Below are 14,064 nucleotides of genomic sequence, written 5' to 3'. Positions count from 1 at the left end.
GGGGCAGGAAGGCTCCCTGCAGGTGGAATCCCAAATTACTTTATTAAAAGCCCTTGAGAAGGCTGAGAAGGAATCCAGGATTCCCGTTCAATCTATGCTTAACCCCTCTCCTCCATCCCCACCTAACCTTCCGCTGTCTTGGACAGCCCCAAGTTCCTTCTCCCCCTTCCTGCCACCAGGGCGACAGTGATCACAGTCACCTACTATGGCTTCTGGAAGGGCGGTCAGGAAACCACCGTCCTATGGAGCAGCTCTATGTGAAGCCCCACGGCAGGATCTTCACACAGGCACACGCTCTCCTTCCGGCCAGCCCAGCCCTGAGGTCCACAGTCTCAGAGTACGAGCTCCTGGGGCATCTGAGATTGAACCCATCACTGCTGCTCGTTAGCTGTGTGGTCTTGGGCAAGTGTTTAACTTCTCTGAGCCTCACTTTACTCACCTCTAAAACAGAGGCAGCAACAGCAATGACCAAATTCAGTTGTTAAAGGAGAATCAAGTAATGCACGCAGCTAAAATGCTGGTGGGCAGAAACGAGTGTGAAGAAAACGCAGTCACTTTCTCCATGGTTATCATCAAGACCAAGAGGCGACCGAGGCTCCTGGAAGTTGAGCAACTTTCCCGAGGTCAGAGAGGGCTGGAGCAGCAGCCAGATTTGCTGACTCCCAGCCAAGCCCTTCCCACTGGGCCCTGCTGCATCCTCCTCACCCAGCGACTCCCGCAGCTCCCCAGATGGGGATGGTGACATAAAGGGTCCCCTGGTGTGGAGACAGAAGGGGGCCTGCCAGACCCCCAGCTCCCCCACCCTGCTCCGGACCCAATCCTGGAGCTGAGGGCACTGAGCCTTTGCCAGATGCCACCCGGCTCCTGCCCTTTGCAACCCGAGACACTGAAGCAGCCAGCTGGGCAGGGCATCGCCTAGAACACAACTTTTTAAAAATGCAGAGAGGCAGGAATCATGGATACGGAGCAACTCTCTATGTAGAAAACCAGTTAAAAGTCTTATATCTTTTCCGTGTGATGCAACCCCGAATGTCTCCGGTCCTTCAGAGGACCTCGTCTCCTGCCTGCTCTTCCCAAATGTCCCCGGGGTGGCTGCCATGGGTCAGGCGCTGTGCCAGGCGCTGGGGCTTCCTGGATCATAAACTACAGTGGGGGAGCCAAATATTGAACAAGCAATCACACCAACAAGCACCTAATGACCAGTTTGATGAAGGCTAATGGGGGAGTTCCAGGGATTGCCGTGAGCACGTACTGGAGTCTGGGCAGTCAGAGAAGCTCTTGAGGAAACATTTACCTGACGCACGATGGATGAGCTATAAATAACGAAGGCTATGCACCCCGATAAAGATATTGGAGACTTTCACGGGGCTCAAAACCAACGAATGCACCCATCTCTTAGGCAGTCTTGGATGGCTCATTTTACCACTTCCAGAGAATACTCTGAAAGCCAAACACTGGACAGTTGCTCCTGGGGTCTGCTCTTCGTCTGTCCTGGGATGGTTTGAGTTCTGGACAAATAACCTAACCACCACTCTTCCTGTGCAAAAACGCAGTTAAGGTCAAGGTCAAGTTACCAATGTGTGGAGACCAAGGATTTGGGGGCATCTGCATTTGAGAACCCCCCGCAGACATTTGGGGTATCCGGAACATGGATGAGAAGGACTTCATCAGGAGAAACACTCTGATGGCCTCTTCAGACCCATGGCGCAGCGAGAAGAAGAACTCATAGGAAAACCACAAGCACATGCACCAATGAAGGCCGCCACCAGCCCACGCGGCGGAGGCCACCTCTGGAGGGCAGGGTCAAAGCCTTACGGAGCTTTACATGCGACCCTCCACCTACAGCAACTGCTCTTCCTGAGAGGAACCGGCGAGCGTACAAGAAGGTTGGCTGCTGTCACTGTATTTCATATCGAGGAAAGCAGCCCGAGATGCACATTTCAAAAATAAACTTTGGCTCAGAGTTGCTCAGGGGTGGTACTCTGGTGTCCAGAAGGGGTCAGTTCTCCTGGGTGCAGGATCATCTGCTGCTTTTCAGGACGTTTAGCATCCCAAGCTCCTACCCATTAAAACAGTAGCAGAGTCCTCCAGTCATTTCGACCATAACTACCTCCTCCCAAACACCCATATCCAAAGGCCCCCTAGTGGTGCTGGTACCGCTCCGGGTTAGAGACTACCCACAGAGAGCTGCACACCCATTCCAAAGGAGAATCTGGATCTAAGTACACGGATAGAGAAAAATCCTCACAATACATGAAGTGGGGGGAAAATCACAATAAGTGGGTAGCATCATCATATTTTTGTCCAAAAAACCCCCAAAAAACAAATAAACCCAGAAATGGACTCCTATATCCATTAGACACTTGTTATATACCCACGCAAAAAGGTTGGAACACACTTCTCTCTGCCAAACACCTGACCCCCTCACAGGGCAGCAGCCATTGTGCTGCAGTGAGAACATGGCAGGTGTTCGGTAAATGCTTGTTGAACTGAGGCATCCTTTTTTTGTCTTGATTAGAACAGAATTTTACTGCCAGATATTCCAGGTTTTAACATCACTTTCAGCCAGGGATACTCAATCCACATTCCTCCCCCTCCTCCCCAGGACATGGGGCAAGGTCTGGAGACATGATTAGCTGTCCCAGCAATGGGGGAAGGACGGCGTGTGTTACTGGCTTCTAGTGGGCAGAGGCCAGGGATGCTGCCAATCATCTTGCAAAGCCACAGGAAGCCCCAAGAGCAAAGACTATTGGCAGTTAGAGCTGCCAATAGTGCTGAGATTGAGAAACCCTGCTCACCATGGGCCCTTCTCATAAGCTTGTTGAACACCCCCAAATCCTTCCTGGCATATTATGTACTGTCAGTTGATCACCATGGCATCTCTGGGAGACAGAGCACATCATTAAGTGTTTGGGTTTGAAGAGAAACTGGCGCCGTCTAGCAGACTTCGATGGTCAATCAGGGCAAACTCCAGCTCTCTGTTAGCGACTGCAAGGCTCTCTGGGTGGCATCAGACATGTTTGGAGGAAGCAAAGGTGAGGACCTGAGCAATCTCCCGGTTACTGTCCAGGCCAGTCATCACACATCACAGGATCAACGCCTGTCCTTGCTGGCATCCTCTGTGATGCTGATTAGGTTTCAGACTGGGTTAAGAAAATTGGGTTTTACAGCTAGTAGATTTTTCTAAAATTAAGTGCTCACATTCAAGAACACCTCCCCAAGTGGGAGGTGACTTTCAGTTGCATTATATTTAATTGAAGGCATTTCTCAGAAGAAACGGAATAATAAAGAGTATCACCTGAAGGTCTACTAACCAAGCCCACAGCCAGGGGCTAAAATGAAAGGTTTCCAATGAAAAGGAAAGGAAGCACATTGCTCTCAACCCTGACTAGTCTTTAGTATTTTGCCTCCAGCACAAAGCATTTTACTGTTCATTATAATTTCTACGTAAGCAGGGAGCTGAAAACAGTTTAACTTGGTAGAAAAATGGTTTTTCTCAAACCAGAGACAACTAATATGATACTAAACATCAGAATTTTTATTAGTGAGAGGCATTTAGGAGTCCAACTTTTCTAATCTTAGAACATACAGGATAAGGTTTTAAAAATCTTTAAACCTATACAATTCAAGGTATCTCATAATTTTAAATTCAAAGTGCATTTCCTTCATGCAACAAATATCTTTATATAGACTTATATTTTATTAGGCAAATACAGAGCCCTTCAAACAGCTTGAAGAGACAGTCTCTCTCTGAAGACAATTTCCCTTTCTAAGCATCTGTGTCATGGAGGTCTGAGTAAGTGTAGAGAATAGAGAAAACTGTGCAAAGAGCAACAAAATTATAAGAGAGAGGAATATCTTTTCATCTGACATAATTCAAACCACTTGTTTAATAGCATTAATCATCTTCTTTCAAAACAAATCAAAGAACGTTGCTTTATACTTCCCAAAGACATTCGTTTTGGATGAGTCAAAGTGGCCTCCAAAATACCATAATCGCTCACTTTTCGAATTGGCGAATTTAACCAAGAACTAGCTTTTGTAATCGTCTATTCTTTTGGCTCAATGGAAAATTTTGTCTGAATCTGAACATCATAGACTGATGTTTAACCATCTTATAGAAGAATCTACGTAAGCAGGGAACTGAAAACAGTTTAACTTTGAAATTTCAGGGCCCAATTTAACAGGAAGTAAAGTGAACAAAAGAAAGATGGGTCTCTTAGAAGCTGCTGAAATTGAGGTTAGCACAGAAATGAAACAAGCTCACAGATGTATCGAGGTGTGAAAACTCATTGCTCAAGTACCAGGGGCAGAATGGTGATGTCAAACAAAGATCCTCAGTCACCCACCACCTCATCTGAGTTTTACAGACAAACTCAAATCCTCTAGTTCTTCTTAAACTTACACTTTAATAATACAATCCTTACTGAGACAGAGGAAAATATATAACTTCAACCTACTAACAGAGAGAAAACACTCATTTCTTGCTGTTAATATCCAACACAGAGTTCCCTGTGATTCTCATTATTTCCTGTGAATGTTTCTATTCTGAGATATTTTCTCCGTGGTAGCAACCAGAATAGAGATCACAAAACTGAAGTACCTGTAGGGTTTAGGAAGGTAACACAAAGGGGTAAAGTGGGCTTAGAGGAGACGAGGGTGACTTGTAGAGACCAAACTCTGTCTAGAAAGAATGCCAGCTCTCAACTCAATGGCCAAAACACTTTCCTGGCAGAAATGAGATTTCAGATCCTCAAATTTTCATGAGTTTTTTTTTAAAGAATATTTTATTGATTTTTAGAGAAACAATGATGTGAGAGCCCAACATCAGTCAGCTGCTTCCTACACCTTCCCCTCTACCCCCTCCCCCTCCCCCTGCCCGCACGCCCCGCCCCCCCCGCCCCCCCCCCCCCCACACACACACAACACTGGGGATTTGAGCCCACGATCTGGACATCCAACCAACAACCCTTTAATGCACAGGATGGCGCCCAACCAACTGAGCAACACCGGCCAGGACCATAAGCATAAACTCTTAACTAAAAAATTCCTAATTATTAAGTGTTAGTAATTAATTTAAAGTTTTTTTTCTCATGGCTCTAGAATTTTATTTTTTTTTATTGAATTTATTGGGGTGACATTGGTTAATGAAATTATACAGACTTTAGATGTACAGTTCTATAACAAATCATCTGTATATTGTATTGTGTGTTTACCACCTCCAAGTCAAGTCTCCTCCCATCACCATTTATCCCCCCAATGCCCACCTCTACCTCCCCCCATCTTATCCACTAAGTCAAAAGTGTAAACAATACTTTGCTGGCTAAAGAAATCTTGCTCTGTGTGGTTGATTTCATCAGCCAATTTGCAACCTCAGTATTGGAAGAAAAAAGTAAGAAATGGCCAATTAAAGGATGTTATCAGGGTCCCACCCTTAAGTTGTTGGTGAATTCTTGGGTCTTTCTTTTTTTAAAAAAATATGTTTTTATTTATTTTTAGAGAGAGGAAGGGAGAGGGAGAGATAGGTAGAAACTTCAATGAAAGAGAAACATCATTAATTGGGTACCTCCTGTACGCCTCCCACTGGGGATCTAGTCTGCAACCTGGGCATGTGCCCTGATTGGGAATCAGACCAGTGACCTTTTGCTTCCTACATGGACACTCAACCACTGAACTACACTGGCCGGGTTCTTGGGTCTTTCTTAATCATAAAGAACTTTTTCCACATATGTAATACTTTCAACAATAAAGAGTTATTTAAAAAAGAAAAGAACTTTTTCTAAAAGCACAACCACATCTAAAGTTCCTAACTTGAAATTTCAGGGCTTTTTAAGTTTCAAAACATTCTGTCAGACATAAAGAACTGCAGAGCAAGAAGCTTTCTGTGTCAGAGGAAGGGAACAGTGGTCAAACACTTAAGATTCTGGTAAACCTGCCTCTTAAAGATGTGTTACTGTCGTAACCAGCTAGCTAATATTAATAATAGTTAAGGAGCAAAGGGGAGGCCTGACATTATAAGCATGGCCATCTGGGCAGCTTCACCAGGAAGCTGCAACTTCACACTCCCCAGGGAACCACAGGTCCATGCCCTGCAGATCACTTGGGGGAGGGGTCCAACAAAGTGGGGATAGGCGCATGTGCAGTGAAGTCTGGGTCACATAGGAAGGATGCTTGCCTGTCAGTCTGACCTGGGAATAAAGATAATTGCCTAGGGGGTGGAGCCACTGCAAGTGTGCGATATCTTGAAAGGTCAAATCCCCCAGGCAAAGGAGTTCTTGCTCTCTTGTTCCTTTCGCTTTGCTCCTGTTTCCTTACACTCGCTGGTGCTCCCTCCATAGCCAGGTGGCTCTAGAACAGGGGTGGGCAAACTTTTTGACTCGAGGGCCACAATGGGTTCTTAAACTGGACTGGAGGGCTGGAACAAAAGCATGGATGGAGTGTTTGTGTGAACTAATATAAATTCAAAGTAAACATCATTACATAAAAGGGTATGGTCTTTTATTTCAATAGTTTTATTCATTTCAAACGGGCCGGATCCGGCCCATGGGCCGTAGTTTGCCCACGGGCCGTAGTTTACCCACGGCTGCTCTAGAAGCTACATGGCCCATGGCCATCTGGACCCCACATACAATGTACTGCAGCTGGGAACACAGGCTAACCTGACCAGATGCTGGACTGGACGCTGTAAAGGGCAGCAGAAACTCTGGGCACTGGCTTTGATCCTTGCCTGGCTGAAGACGAAATGGGACTTTCCCATGGTGGGACAGCGGGAGTTGGGACTTTGGAAACTCAGGGGTTTAATTCCACAGAAATAAAGCTTCCCATAGATACCTCATCCTCCCGTGGGGGCTTCAGGAAACTGTTACTCCAGCGGCACCCCAAGAAGCCCACTTCCACTGACAATATGTCGGGACACGGACAGCACCTCACTGATAACAGATGCAGAGAGAAGATCATGGAAATATCTATCCGAAAGCAGGGGCTTCTCAGCCAACACTGAGGCTGGTGGAAGAGAAAATTCCAAGGACCGAGAAATGCAAAGCAGAGGCTGTACGTCACTGGGAAAAATGCAGTGAACAGAAAAAACCAAGTTCATCTCATCGAGCCAATAATATTTACAGCCTGTGGGTACTGCCAAAATATTTCAGGAAATGCCAATGTCTTTCTTTGTAAAGCAAGGCCAAGAGTAATATTTAAACACAGCACAAATAAATCACCGGGGGGAACAGGCGAATGAATCCACATTTCCTCACTCTGCTTTACAAAGGATCTTAACTTCAAGATTCACGGTCAAGGTAGAACTCCCTTCCCTCTCCGAAATTAAAGATTCGCTATTTAATGTTCCAAAGCCAACATTTCTGAGAAGTGTTTGACCATTTTCTGTTAACAGGAATGGCAATACGGAATGAATGAAAGTGACAGCTCACACGAGGGTCAGTTTCATTTCCCATTGCGGCCTCAGCCATCTCCAGCCCATGGAGCCCCAACCACTTCCCTGAATCAGCCAAGCCAAGGCTTCCTTCAGAACTGGAATGAGGCAGGACGGGCAAGACAAAGGCAAAAGGCAAACCACACTTTCCCTCCTCGGAACGGTACCTGTTCAGGCTTCAGCCCAGGCGGGACCCAGGCGTACTCCTCCAAGGCGCAGCCCGAGTCGTCGTCCGAGGTCGAGTTCCTCTGGAAGTCAAACATGAGTTTGCTGACGGTCTTCTCCATCTCCAGGGGCATCACCGTCACCATGTGCTCCTCCTGAGGGCACTTGCAGTGCAGGCAGATCTTCCTGCAAGCAGCAAAGGCGGGAGGTGAGGGGAAGGCCAAAACCCCCATTTTTTTCCATTGGCCTGCCAGTCCCCAGCCCTTGGATCCCAAATTATATAAACACATTCCTTGGCAACTGTTCTTTGGCAAAAGCATCTAAGGGAGCAGAGCACAGCAAGCCTGACTCTGTAGATGGCACGCAGCGCGCATGTGCAGACACCATGGAAGGTCAGAGACCCCCACGTAAGCATGCTAAGGATGTTTAAACACGGACCCCAACCTTTCCTTCTAAATCAGTTCCCCAAGAGGAATGTCAAAATATTTTTTATTTTAGCAGGTATAACCCTGGAGAAAGACCATGACCACAATTTCCTTGACTGTAACAGTAATTAAATAGACATAATACATATGCTGACCAGAAATATTACCAGTAGACTTAACAAATGCGGACAACATACCATTTTTATAAAAGGTTCTTAGACCTTGGAAAATGAACGTGGTTTTAAAAAGAACTGCAGGTGAGATTTTCTTTAAGAAGAGAAAAATATTTTCCCCATTAAAACAAATCTGGGCCTACGATTTCACGAGAAAGGCATTTTCATTTCCACTAAAGATCCCTGTAGGTTTGAAATTTTAATTAGAAACCCAAATCTTCCCTAAATTGATTGTTTTTATAATATACAAAGGAATCATGCATGCGAATTCTTTCAAAAGGCAGCAGCCAATGATCAAAGTCTCTTCTCCAAATTGAGCATTCCTCTTTAAGGTTACATCTTTCCATTCTCCGTGGCTACACAAATGATGAAGCAATCAAAAGGTTCACTCAACAACACAAAAGCATGTCTAGCATCCATCATATAACAGAAGAAAACAGTGAAGGAGGAAATTTTAATGAAAATAAGCTGTTATATGTATACTCTTATCTTTATGAATAGTTCCAGTAGCACCTTATAAAGGCAACAAAGAGTCCATCATCCTAATCCCACATGTGCCTGATTTTTATTTATTTATTTGGTGCCTGAATTTTTTGATAACAGCTTTGTTAAGATATAATTCATATGCCACAAAACTCACCATTTTAAAGTGGCTTTGATCCCAGACACTTCTACTAATTTGGGGATTTCAGTTACTTTTTTTTTTTCAGGGTTACTTTATGGTAGAAAATATGTTGAAAAACAAGTAAGATGCCTTTTCTTGCTTTATTCATAGGATTAAATATCACCAATTAACTTCTTGCTGCAGAGAAATGGGAACCTTTATTTAATTAATTTATTTTACTTTATTTTAGAGAGAGGAAGACGGGGAGAGAAAGGAGAGAGAAACGTTGACCTGTCATTCGGCTTTTAGTATGTTCACAGAGTTGTGGAACTGTCACTACTGTCTAATTTTAGAACATTTTCATCACCCCCAAAGAAGCCCTGTGCACTTAGCAGTCACTTTCCACATCCTGTTCCCCCAGGTCCTGACAACCACTAACCTATTTTCTGTTTCTATGGTTTTGCCTATTCTGGAAATTTCACATAAATGGAATCATACAATATGAAGATTTTTGAAACTGGCTTCTTTAATATAACATGATGCTTTGAAGGGTCATCTATGTTGTAGCACGTGTCAATCCTTCCTTGCCGTTTTATTGAAATATTCCACTGTATATTTTGTTTACCCATTTATCAGTTGGTGGGCATTTGGATTGTTTCCACTTTTTGACCTTTGTGAATTAATGCTGCTCTGAATATCTATGCACACAATTGTGTGTGTGTGTGTGTACATATGTTTCTATTCTCTTGGGTAGATACCCAGGAGTAGAATTGCTGGGTCATATGGTAACTTTAAGCTTAACAATTTGAGGAACTGTTAAACTTTTTTTCAAAAAATACATGTACCATTTTATATTCTTACCATCAATGAATGAGCGTTTCATTTTCTCTGCTTCCTCCCTATACTTGTTATTCTTTCTTTTTGATTATTGCCATCCTAGTGGGTTTGAAGTGGTATCTTACTGTGCTTTAGATGTGCCCTCTTTTAATAGCTAATTATGTTGAGCATCTTTTTCTGTGCTTATTATATCTCTTCTTTGAAAAAATGTCTATTCAAATCCTTAGTCCATTTTAAAATTATTTGTCTTTTATTAAATTATAAACATTCTATATACATATTTTCTGGATACAAGTCTTTTATCAGATAGCATATGGTTTGCAAAATTTTTTCCTCATTATGTAGGTTTTCACTTTCTTGATGATGCCTGTTAAAGCACAATTTAAAAAAATTTTTGATGAAGTCCAATTTATATTTGTTTTCTGTTGTTGCTTGCGCTTTAAGTATCATATCTATGAAACCATTGCCTGACTTAGGGTCATAAAGATTTACTCCTATATTTGAGCTAAGAATTTTATGGTTTTAGCTCTTATATGTGGATCTATGTTCCATTTTTAGTTAATTTTCATATATGGCCTAAGGAAGGAGTCCAGATTCATACCCTTGAGGCTATCCAACTGTCCCAGCACCATTTGTTAAAAGTCTATTCTTTCCCCACTGAAGTGTCTTGGCATCCTTCTCAAAAATCAATTGATCATAAGTTTAAAGGTTTATTTCTGGTCTTTCCATTATCCCATTGATCTGTATGGCTATCCTTTTGCCAGTATTACACTGTCTTCATTACTGTCGCGTTGTAGTAAGTTTTGAAACTGCGAAGTGAGGGTCCTCCAACATTGTTCCCCTTTTCAAAGGTTGTTTTGATTCTTCTGCATCCCTGGCATTTGCATCATAAAATATAAATTTTAGGATAGTAGCTTGCCAATTTCTGCAAAATGGTCCTGCTGGGAGTTTGACAGGGGCTGCATTGAACCTGTACACCAATTTGGAAAATATTGCTATCTTAACAATAGGAAGTCTTCCAATCCATGAACAAAGGATGTCTTTCCATTTACTTCAGTGTACTTTAATTTCCTTCAATGCTATTTTGTGGCTTTCTGTTATGCCTTGCACTTCTTGTGTTAAGTTTATTTTTAAGTAATGTATTCCTATTGATACCATTGTAAATGAAATTGTTTGCTTAGTTTCATTTTCTAGATTGTGACTGTATAGAAACACAAATGGTATTTGTGCATTGATGTTACATCATACCATCTTGCTGAACTTGCTTGTTAATTCTAAGAGCGTGTGTGTCTCCTTAGGATTCCCTGTAGCCCAGATCTGTGAGCAGAGACGGTCTTGTTCCTTCCTTTCCAGTCCGAGGTCTTTCTCTGTCCTTGTCTTGCCTCATTGCCTTGAGCACAGGGCGACTGGAAGTGGCATGTGTGGGCATCCTGGTCGGCTCCTGATCTTCAGGGAAAGCAGCCAGTCTCTCACCATCAAGCATGACTTAGCTGTGGGCTTTCTGTAGACGCCCTTTATCAAATTGAAGAGTTTCCTGCTACGCTAGTTTGTTGATTGTTGTTTTTATTCACAAAGGGTGTTGGGTTTTGAATGTGTTTTTAGCATCCACCGAGGTGGCCAGTTGGTTCTTGTCCTTAATCTATTAATGTCGTGTGCCTGAATGTTGACACCCAAATGTTCCGAGGAAACAAAATCGGCTTAATCCAGCCGAATTAGGCTTGTCATGGTCTCCCACATCCTGCTTTTTGTCAGATGGAAAATACAGCAGACAGAATGCACACGCGGGTCTGGTTTGCATCTCCAAACTCAAAGATGTTTAATCCTCACCCTCGCTGTTCCTTTTAGAAACAGTCAGAGCTCATTTTAATAGAAACTCATTAATCAGCCACTTTAAAGAAGTCAGGGGTTTGGGGAAGTCGTCAGGTTTTTAATTTTTTTTTCCTCTTAAAATTTTTATGCCAGCTTATGACTTAAGAAAAAACGTTTCGTGTACTGGTATTTAAGCAAATTTAGAAAGTTCTTTGGCAACTAACAGTTTTTACTGGAAAGTCATACTTTTAAAACAAAAGGTAGAGGATTTTTTAAAAACCAAATTCAGGTTCTAGAATATTCCTCAGTGAAACTTATTCAGCAATGCAGGGAAGAGGACAATCTTTAATGCTGGACGGATGTGAGCTTCAGGAGAAGGGAAAAGATAAGGAGAGACAGGATTATGGAACCAGTTCCAGAGCGAGTCTCACTGAGGAGAAGCATGAGCACAAAAGGAAGGGGCGAGGCCGAGGCCCCAGTCTCTCATCAAATAACCGTCAAGCCCCTACCATGTGCCAGGCACTGCATTAGGCTCTCGGGATGCCAACCAAAACCCAGACCCCTGCCCTCGTAGACCCTACATTATTAGAAGCGACAAGCATACCATACGCAAGAAACATAACAGGCTGCACACCAAGAAAGACAAGCCCACCCCCACTTTCCAAAGGCTCAGAGGGGTTGAGCAATATGTTCAAAGTCAGCCCCAAACAGAGATTCACAGGAGGATCTGATTCCTGAACAAAAACAGTTCCTTATAGACAGCATCCCTGATTCCAAGAATACACTTTTTAAAAACAAACAAACACGTTTTTATTGATTTTTTTTAGAAAGAGCAAGAGAGAGGGAGAGATAGATAGAAACACCAATGGGAGAGAAACATGGATCGCTGCCTCCTGCACGCCCTCTACTGGAGATTGAGCCCATAACCCGGGCATGTGCCCTGAGTGGGAATCAAAACAGTGAACTCCTGGTTCATAGGTCAGTGCTCAACCACTGAGCCACACTAGCCAGGCCTGAATAGGCTTTTACTCCTGAACAAAAACATTCAGAAAAATCAAAACCAGGCCCTGGCTGGGTAGCTCAGTTGTTCGAGCATCGCCTGGATACACCAAGGTTGTGGTTTCGATGCCTGGTCAGGGCACATACAAGAAGCAAACAATGAATGCAGAAATAAGTGGAATAACAAACCAATCTCTCTCTCCCCCTTCTCTCTTTCTAAAAATCAATCAATCAATCAATCAATAAAAAGAAAAATCAAAACCAAAGAGAAGAAAAGTAGTAAAAAAGAGAAGTGGTAAATCGAAACCAGGCAGATGTGCATCTCCCTGCTAGCTGCCTGCCGTCCATCTTCATTTATAACTGGCAGGCACTCCTGCGGCACGGCATTTTTATTTGCAAAGAACCTCCACCTCAGAGTGGTCCCATCACAGCCTCTGGAGAGACTAATTTAATAACCACTGTTTACAGATGGGGACGCAAGGCCCAGAGGCTCGGAAAGGAGCCGAGGGTCAGAGGTAAAGCCAAGAGGGTTTCTCTGGACCCTCATGAGTCTCCCCATCTTGGGGCACAGCAACACCCAACAGCTCTCTGTGGACGCAGTGATTGAAGCTTTTGAGGAGTGTGTCGGGATATATATGATTTGGTCTTTTTTTTTTTTTTTTTTAATAGACATTATGAAAATAGAGCCTGCTAGTAAAGCAGGATTTCATTTTTTTTTAAAATCCAACCATATGAAGCGTGCATTGGTTTCATTCTGTCAGAGCTGACATTCTACCTGCACATAATTGGGTTTGTGAATGACAAGTTTCCAAGGAATGAGGCGTGATTCAGAGAGCAGAGATCCTGAATTCCCCCTTCTTCCTTCCCTCTACCCGGCAACAACCCCTGCACCCTCCAGACAAAAGTTGCAGCGATTAGTGGATTCGCTCCCACGTTCAGAAGCCACAATCCGCTCTTCCATGGAATACACACCCCTGCAGGTGGAGGCTCTCTTTTGAACCACTTCCAAGTTCTCTGGTCATCTGCACCGGTGACCACACTGGAGGGTAACTAACAGTTCATATCGATTAACTTATGCACCGTGATGTGGAAGGACTCATTACAAAAAGATGGGGTGTGTGTGAGGGGTCTCATCCTTGAGATGTTGACAGGTTATTTGCAACACTAAACTCTGAGCCATCATGTCTTGTTTTGCATGAGAAGTGATAAAATGAAGGCAAAAAAAATGGATCTTCTTTTATCACACGATTCTGACAAGTTCAAGTCATAAACTGCAACATTCTAGATTTGGAGGGGATTGTAATCATCATTAAGTCCCTTTAAAATTTTTCCTGCTCTCTCTCTTTCACTCCCACCTCCATTTTTTAATGAGAGGAAAATACCTTTTGCAGAAGGAAATACATTCAATATATAGCACAGAGCTGCCCAAGTTGATGTGAGGGAAGAAGACCCTGAACTCAGTTGCTCTCAGGCTCAACTTCCTTCCCTAACTCCAGACATTTCCATTGTCCTAGGGTCCCACAGACACCAGTGTGGGAGCCAGCATGCTACCCTGGACTCCTCAGGTCTTTTCTGCACTTACCCAAATGTGAAGGAGGTGCCCGATTCTTGGGTAGATGATGG

The 14,064-nt window shown here is 43.5% G+C and overlaps 1 protein-coding gene across 2 annotated transcripts in view; it reads right to left on the bottom strand.

The window, feature by feature from the left end:
• Nucleotides 1–14,064, bottom strand: part of PRICKLE2 (prickle planar cell polarity protein 2) — a gene marked incomplete at both ends in the record, with an annotated part of 316,207 nt that overhangs the window by 80,784 nt on the left and 221,359 nt on the right. For both annotated transcript variants that reach the window (XM_081105628.1, XM_081105629.1), the window contains one exon: nucleotides 7,597–7,780. In XM_081105628.1, coding sequence (XP_080961754.1) covers nucleotides 7,597–7,780 — 184 coding nt within the window. The remainder of the gene's footprint in view (nucleotides 1–7,596; nucleotides 7,781–14,064) is intronic.

The sequence above is a fragment of the Myotis nattereri genome (genome assembly GCF_964212035.1).
Source record: "Myotis nattereri genome assembly, chromosome: 14".
Taxonomy (NCBI): Eukaryota; Metazoa; Chordata; class Mammalia; order Chiroptera; family Vespertilionidae; genus Myotis; species Myotis nattereri.
Note: the sequence above shows the minus strand (reverse complement) of the source record. Positions and strands in the feature narration are given on the sequence as shown.